The sequence below is a fragment of the Durio zibethinus genome, chromosome 9, assembly GCF_047325235.1.
Source record: "Durio zibethinus cultivar Kanyao isolate XHJ-2024 chromosome 9, ASM4732523v1, whole genome shotgun sequence".
NCBI lineage: Eukaryota > Viridiplantae > Streptophyta > Magnoliopsida > Malvales > Malvaceae > Durio > Durio zibethinus.
Window position 1 is genome coordinate 9,074,796 of NC_143170.1, and position 7,958 is coordinate 9,082,753.

The 7,958-nt window shown below is 35.8% G+C and overlaps 1 protein-coding gene across 2 annotated transcripts; it reads left to right on the forward strand.

Annotated features, from left to right (window-relative positions):
- The first annotated feature begins 701 nt into the window (after positions 1-701).
- LOC111316850 (zinc finger protein CONSTANS-LIKE 16-like) lies at positions 702-3,378 on the forward strand. Of its 2 annotated transcripts, XM_089765796.1 has the most exons (4): positions 702-720; positions 826-1,822; positions 2,067-2,272; positions 3,242-3,378. In XM_089765796.1, the coding sequence occupies exons 2-4, from the start codon at positions 887-889 to the stop codon at positions 3,318-3,320; spliced, it is 1,221 nt and encodes a 406-aa protein (XP_089621922.1). In that variant the 5' UTR covers positions 702-720; positions 826-886; the 3' UTR covers positions 3,321-3,378. The 2 variants fall into 2 exon arrangements, with proteins under 2 accessions (XP_089621922.1, XP_022774772.1); XM_022919037.2 differs by lacking the exons at positions 702-720; positions 3,242-3,378 and having other exon boundaries at positions 748-1,822; positions 2,067-2,666.
- Positions 3,379-7,958: the final 4,580 nt, after the last annotated feature.

Sequence of the window (7,958 nt, forward strand, 5' to 3'; positions counted from 1 at the left end):
TTCGAAGGTTGCTATTGTTTTTTTTTTTATAATTTAATATGTTTGAACTAATCCCTCGTCCAGCAAAGTTTCTTATTCTGCCACGGAGCGCTGGTGCAAGTAAATGTCTCTACTGACTGTTAAAACAATATGGCCGAAGTCAAGCCCCAGGTGTTGACGTGGTGCCCCGATTCATCGATCAACTGGAGGAGAATGCCTGAGGCATACGTCACTGCATTTGTTGGCGAGAGAGTTAGAAAGGGAAGAGTTGATGGCAACCACATGAATCGAAAGCGACCTCGAAACGAGGGGACCGCAGCCTTGACAGTTTTACAGGTAAATTTTAACAGAATAATTAAAAAAATATCATAGAGAGACAAAGCAACAAAACAGTCTTACTCAAGATTTCAGACATAAATGAGAAAACCTCTCTTTGCCCACATCCCTTCTAGGTAGGACCACGAGGAATCCTTTAATTTGACAAATAACCAATGAGAATTCAGGGGTTAGGATGAACTTTAAAATTTCAGCCAATAAACACTGAGATAAGCCCAACTTCTGGGTCCCAAAAAGCGAAATTGCAAGTTTGAAACCCCCTCTAGCTAGCCACCAAAAAGCGCATGGGCTACAGAGTCCAGACTCTCACAGCATCCCACTGCAGGTGAAAAACCAAAAGCTTTAGGGTGGGTCCCTTAAAAACATACCTCTCAACCGCAATTATCGAACCATAGGCTCCTCAAGGTACCCCGATATTCCCTTCTAAAGACACTCTGCCTTTTCAGCTTGTTTCTTTTGTTTGAGCATAGGTAAGTACTAACTTTAGCTAGACCTGTTTAATCCTTGTAGCAACTTAAGAGTAGCACTTATTTTTCTTTCCATCCGATGATCACTGACAAGAAAGCGGCAAATGCCCTGGGAGGTAAGACGGCTAGAGCCTGTGATGGTTGTCTTAGAAAGCGTGCACGTTGGTAGTGCTGCTGAGGATGCCTTTCTTTGCCAAGGTTGTAATACATCGGTCCACTCAGCTAATCAGTTAGCCAGCAGACATGAAAAGTTTAGGCTTGAAACTACATCTTCTAAGTTCAGTGCTTCGGTGATGAACATGAGTACTACTAACCAAGATGCTCCACCGGCATGGCACCAAGGTTTCACTCAAAAGGCAAGAACACCAAGGCAAAACAAGTCCATGTTGGGTCAACAAAAAGATGAGGGAAAGGTATTGAATGTGAATCCTCTTGCTCCTCTTGTTCCTGAGATTGGTAGCGAAGACGGGTCGGTTGATGAGAACGATGAGCAGCTGCTTTGCAAAGTTCCGGTATTCGATCCTTTTGCTGCAGAACTTTGTAATATAGTAACAAGTGATGGTGATGAAGCTTCTATGGTAAATGAAGATGGAAATTTAGTAGTTGGTGGTTATGAACGTGATGGAACAAGCGAGTTGGACGATGGTTTACATGGTCTTTTACCATTAGATATGGATTTGGCTGAGTTTGCTGCTGATGTTGAGAGCTTACTAGGAGTTGTACTTGATGAGGATACGTGTGAAATCAAAGGAATTGAATTTTTAGAAGTAAAAGATGAAGAAGAAGAGGAGGAAGGTATAGCTGCTTGTTGCTTTGATTCTGCTTTTGATGTGACAATAGAATCACCTACGATTGGTGAGGAAGAGAAGAAGGTGGTTCCTATGGCAGAGACAATAATAATGAATGGTGAAAGTAAGGCGGAGATTAAGAAGAACATGTTGCTGAGGCTGGATTATGAGTCCGTCATCAATGCTTGGGCCAGCCGAGGCTGTCCTTGGACGATAGGAAGCCGACCAGAATTCAATCCTGATGACTTCATGGTACTATATATATATATATATATATATATATCCTTTTCTCTAACTTCTTAGCATATATACTTGCACAGGACAGTTCAAAGTTCAAGCAGATCCTTTTCTAATTAATATTAAACATCGTGATTATATTGCAAATTCAATGCAGGAAAACCATTCATAAGTATGTAAACTTTCAATCAATGTAGTACTTGATTATACAACTTTTTCATTGATATGCCTAATTATTTTTCAATCCGTGGCACTCCAGGGATCAAATCCTAAAGGGGGACATCACCTGAATGGAGGCATAGGGGGAATAATATACAGCCAGGCAAGAGGGAATAATACAGATGGAGAAAGAGAAGCAAGGGTATCAAGGTACAGAGAGAAGCGAACAACCAGACTGTTTGCGAGGAAGATAAGGTATGAAGTGAGGAAGCTGAATGCGGAGAAAAGGCCTAGAATGAAAGGCAGGTTCGTTAAGAAGGCATCCTTTATGGGGACTGCTTTTCCTTAGATCAGTTAATAACTGCCAAATCTTGCTGTTTATTTCTTTACAAGAAGAGGCAGGAGTAGCTTAGCCAATTATAGCCATACTATATTGGCTAAGCTTTAACTTAATAAATCGATTGGGGCAGTTCTAGTTAAACTGTTAGACCTCTCTCTCTTTTTGTTTGGTATTTGAGATTGTCAAGAATCTTGGTCGCTAAAACTAAGAATTCAACGATCTACCAGTTCTTTTTAATGTCCTTTAACGGTTAAAGCTACGAAGTAAATTAACTAGATATATGCTGTAAATTAGTCAAGTTTCTGGTTTCTTTCCATCTTCTGCTTTGACGAATGAAGTGTTTTGTTTCATTTCTCCGGATTATAGGAGCAGATATGTTAAACTTAAGCAGCTTTATTCTTTATAAACTTGGCTAGTAATTTGACAAATTAGTCTATTGAGTGCAGTTTATTGACTTGATTCAACTTATATATGTACCAGAGGAAAAAGATTAACTCCGTAACCAATTGGCTATGTATATCATTATTTTGATTCAACTTTATAATGGAATTCAACAATTGAATTTGAAATGAACGATATTGCATTGGAATAAGAAGAATAAAGAAGAAACAATGGGAGAAGAGAAATGACGTATTATTATCTAAGATGTGATATACCAACCTAAACTTCAGAACATGTGATATACCAATAAACAAAATTCCTAATTCTTACTCTATTCATGGTCATCAGTCTATTAGAATTCAGTGCCAAACACACAGTATTTTTTTTTAATTGCTTTTGTTTATTTAGAATTAATTTTAATGAAGGAATTATGTTGGTATAAGTATTTACCATGCATGCTCTACTATCTTATAGAATGCAATTAATATGTTTCAGTATCTTATTGATATCATTTGCACTCATTATATAAGCCTCACCTTCATATTTTATTGCAGGGAAAAACAAGAATTAAAGCAGCGAAGCACTTTAACATTTTTCTCTTTTCCTTTTTCTTTTCTTTCTATCTTTTCTTAAATTAGAAATACAAAAATAAACTTGTCAAATGATGAAGGCGACCAATCATCAAATACATAATGAAAATCTTCCTTTTAAATTGAAGTTGACAGTCCATGTAGACCACCAATATTGTTGCATATCACATTCAGGTTTGAATATTTGTTAACATGGTGGGAGGAGTCTAGTCATAAAACAACTTTATTACGCGGTGAGAATCCCTCTCATTACACTGTCAATGGTCCCCTTAATTGTTTCAAGTTCAACCTCTAATTATTTTTTTCACAAATGCTCTAATTATTTTTTTCACAAGTGCTCTAATTAATTAAAGAAAAGAAAGGCAATAAAAGGGTAGGGGCATATATGCATTCATGAATGCCTTCTTTTGGCTTCATTTTGGGGCAGGGTGGCCAGTAGCTATCTAGCTGGCCATTCGGCATTAAGAAAAAAAAAATTGAAGAAAACTGAAAAACTGAAAAAAATGAAAATTAGCTGTTTGAATGGCTACATGGCCATTAAGACATAAAAATTTAGAGTTAAATGAAAATCAAAGTAAAATGAAAACAAAAGGGAAATTTTTTGAAAACAAGAAAAAGAAAGTAAAGAAAAATTTGAAAAGTTTAATTCTTTTTCATACCCTATCCGTCTGTCTCATCCGATCTGCTCTCCCTTCATCTCTCCATCACTCTTCACTACTATCCTTTTAAACTTGTGAATCTCACGTTGTGACAAATAAAAAGAAGGCAGTTGCCAATGTATAGCAGCCCCTTTTTTATCAATTCTAATAATTTTTGTGAGTTTATATTAAATGTATGTATCAATATATAAATTTTATATATTATCAATTAATCAAATGAATATATCATTAATGAGAAATTACATAAAAAAAAGTTTTTATGTATTTATTTTAAAATCCTATAAAAATTTGTATTTGATTATTAATGATACAACATCATCTGAACAGAATATATCAAATATAAATTTTAATATTTATATGCTACTATAAAAAAAATAGATAATTAATACTAAAAACAAAATCAATAATCATATACTTTATTAATAAAATACTAAAATTTTATATTTAATGATAAAATTTCAAATTTTAATAACCTCGAATTCTATAAATATTATTTGGTCCGGTCTCTAAACCAAATAATAATTATATAGTAATAGTAAGAAAAACGATTACCCTCTATTACTATCGTGTTTATTGACAGTACAGCTTCGGATTCATAACTGTCTACTGTAAAATACAAAAATCAAGTTTCATTAGTGAATTAATAAATGAAAATGGAGAGCAAGGGAAAGCCAATGAAATCCGGAAAAGGGACAAAGGCCATGGGTGAGGGTTTGGAAGACGAGAGAATCCGAATCCTAGCATCCTGCAGCACGACAAATACTAAAACCTGCACAACCGTACCCCCACAAGGCTCCTCGTAACTCAACGTTATGTTATTAAAACCCATCATCTCATCTTTCTGGCTAGTTCCTGCTCTCCAACATGGGAAACTGTGTCTTTTACTTTGTCAAACAGGACTGAGAAAGAAGAGACAAAGACAAACGAGGTTTCAACTCAAGATCAAGACCGTTCAATTAACCAATGTTGGAGAGGCAATCAAACGGTTGGGGTTTCATGGCGTGCAGCTCAATGTGATGGGCAGAGCAGCAGAGGTGTATCTAGGAAAGCCTTTTAGGCTATTTAACAGTCTCGGTTGTCTTGTTGCATGAAATGAAGGAAAAAGGCTGAGAAATCTTGTTTTCCAGTGGGGCAACTGTGAATCTGGAGCATAATATGGTACGGCTGAATCTCTTGAAAGATTTCATAAACCTCAAACAACAAACACATGCTATATTCTAAAGAGGAAAGAGTCAAGAGTAAAAACCTGCTGTTATCTTTTGTATTTCTTTGGAGATTCATGATTATTGCACAAAATTTTAGTGTGATGAACAGGTCCATGACAGGACTATTCTACTTAGTTTAGAAATAAAATATTAAAATAATATAGTATTAACTGGTATGACTGTGTAGAGAAAAGTTTTTGTAACATAAGGATAAGTGATTAGATTTGTTTGAATGAGATTAAAAATAGTAATGATAATAAAATTAATTATTATAATTATGAAATTAAATACTATAGTAATGAGGTTAAATATTATCTTAAAGTATTTCAATGAACCACTAGAATGGCAATGCAATTGAAAGCCTTTAATTGCATCTCTAAAATATTATTCAAATACATTTCAGGATGCAATTGAAAGAAATTGTGATAAAAAAAACTTAAATCCTATCGTATAAAAAATGCGATAAAATCCAAATGTGGAGCATAAAAGCTCTCCCTCACGACTTGATACGTGAAAGGAGGAAATCGTTCAAGTTATCCCACATCAATTGTGGAAGGGGATTTTTTTTATTAAAGATTGTGCTCATGAAATAAAAAATAAGTAACAAAAAAAAAAGCTTTTCTATAATAAGGTGTCAGTTGTAACTGGAGATAACCATTTAAAGTTGATTTGATTGCATATAAATATTAACCATTTTATGTGAATTAAGTGAAGTCAAAACTGATTTGACCATGTGGTTTCAAGAATTTTTGAAAGTCAATGTTTTGTTAGAATTTATGTTAAGATGAAGATTTATTAGATATTAACTTAGATTTTAATTGGAAATCAATTTAAATTATAAACACTAAATTTTATCTAGACCAACTTGACTTTGTTCGAGTTTTAAATTTGATTTTAATATTTCAATTTAAACTAACTTAATTAAATTAAACTCATTTAAATTTATCCTAAATTAATCATTTCCAAATCGATTTGCATAAAATTTAAACTAATTTAATTTGGATCAATTTGAGATTGTTCGAATTTTTTTTCTTGATTCAAATATTTTGATTTGAGTTTGATTAGGGTTTGTTTTGAATTAATCATTTTCAAATATTTTTATATTGGATTAATTTTAAGTTTAAGTTTAAAGGTTAATTTTTAAAAGAATTTCAGATCTAATTATGAAAGCCCAAATTATTTTTAAAACTCAATTTAAATAAAAATGGGCCCAGAACATTCTTCTAATCCAAATCTAATGGCCCAAATACAATCCAATTTAAAATCCAATTTCAAAGCCCAATTACTTAAAAAAAAAAGGGACAGATTCTGGCTCTGCCAACATCCACCTTGCTCCATTACTTATTTTTTATTTCATAGCAGTCTATTGGCTACTACCCTTAGACTATTTGCAACCCTAATGGAGATAAAAATTCATAAATATCCATTTCACACCCAGGGCCCTGGCACCGAGGGAAGGGATCAATTTTTTTCAAGTTCAAGCACCCCTGCCAACCCCTCATCATCGTCATCACAGCCCTATTTCCAACCTCTATGCACCATTAATAGCTTCTCATGAGCTGGCCTAGTACCCAGCCTTCACCCCACAACCAGAGAGCCAAAACCCACTCACCAATAACAGAACCACAACACGCACCAGCCAAACCCACTAGCACCTAGCTCAAAACCCTCGACTAGTCTTCAGCCAAGACCCAAGCATCAACATCCATTTTTCCATCATTAGCCTGACACAGTCCTGGAGCTCGCACCCGAACCATCTTCCCCCACATTCCCCTAATGCATTACTGGCTACCACCCTTGCCCTTCACTTGCACGACCGACCTTTCCAAAATTTGCCCATACAAACTACCAGCTTGCCTCTCTTAAAGCACCTTGCCTGTGCCCCCAAAACACTAGCCCTCCCTCTTACACAAGCTTAGACCCCTTTTATGAAATAGCCCTACCCACACAAAGAACCTCTACAGCCACACCAGACCCTAGTCTCTCCACAACCAACCTAAGAACACAAAAAAATAGCCCCGCCTTTGCCAGCACCAGACGACTCAAGACTCTAGCCCTTGCACATGACCCAACCACAAACACCTTTCAAAACCACATAGCCACCTTCTCCTCCAGCACAGTCCCTATACCCATCGCCTCACCAATATTCTCTATACCAATTGCTGTACCAACATTAGCCAACCCCATCCACAGCCACCTCCATCATCACAAAAACCACTAACAGCCCCTCCAAATACTCCCTATACGGCCAGGCACAACCTAAAACCAAAAAAAAATCCAAAAAAGAAAAAACAACCAAAATGAAACCAAACAAAATAAAAATCAAAGATACCATAATCCTCCCATTTGGGAAGAACCTCAGCACAAACAGGCAATAATGCCACTGTCAGCAATAACAAGGGACAGCAACGATTTGTAGTAGAGGAAAATAGAAAATAGAAATGGTTGATCTTCGATTTCAGACTTTGATTTAAGCTAGGGATTGGTTGATATTTTGGACAGAAAGAAGAAGAAGGTTTGCTAAAAAGAAGAAAGAATTGTAGGAAGCTGGTTGGGTTTCTAACGCTGACTGGTGATAGCCAAAGACAGAGGTTGTGAACTATCCACGGTGGTGGAACTCACTAGGTTTTGAAAACTGAGCAGTTGCCAATTGCTTGGGTTTGGCTGGTTTGGAAAAAAAGAAAGACGAGGGAGAGTAGTTGGAAAGAGGGATAAAGAGGCTAAAAGGATTTGGAAAAAGGAAAGTCTCTGGTCACAGGCAAACGGCATGGCAATCGACGAAATCTAGGTGGAAAACTTTTGGTTTGTTTTGAAAAA

What these genes read in the sequence shown, in the direction of transcription:
- LOC111316850 (XM_089765796.1), top strand. Translation starts at nt 887, where the DNA reads ATGCCCTGGGAGGTAAGACGGCTAGAGCCTGTGATGGTTGTCTTAGAA. An exon ending in TCAATCCTGATGACTTCATG is followed by an intron (nt 1,823 to 2,066) that starts GTACTATATATA and finishes GTGGCACTCCAG; the next exon opens with GGATCAAATCCTAAAGGGGG. An exon ending in AGGCCTAGAATGAAAGGCAG is followed by an intron (nt 2,273 to 3,241) that starts GTTCGTTAAGAA and finishes ATTTTATTGCAG; the next exon opens with GGAAAAACAAGAATTAAAGC.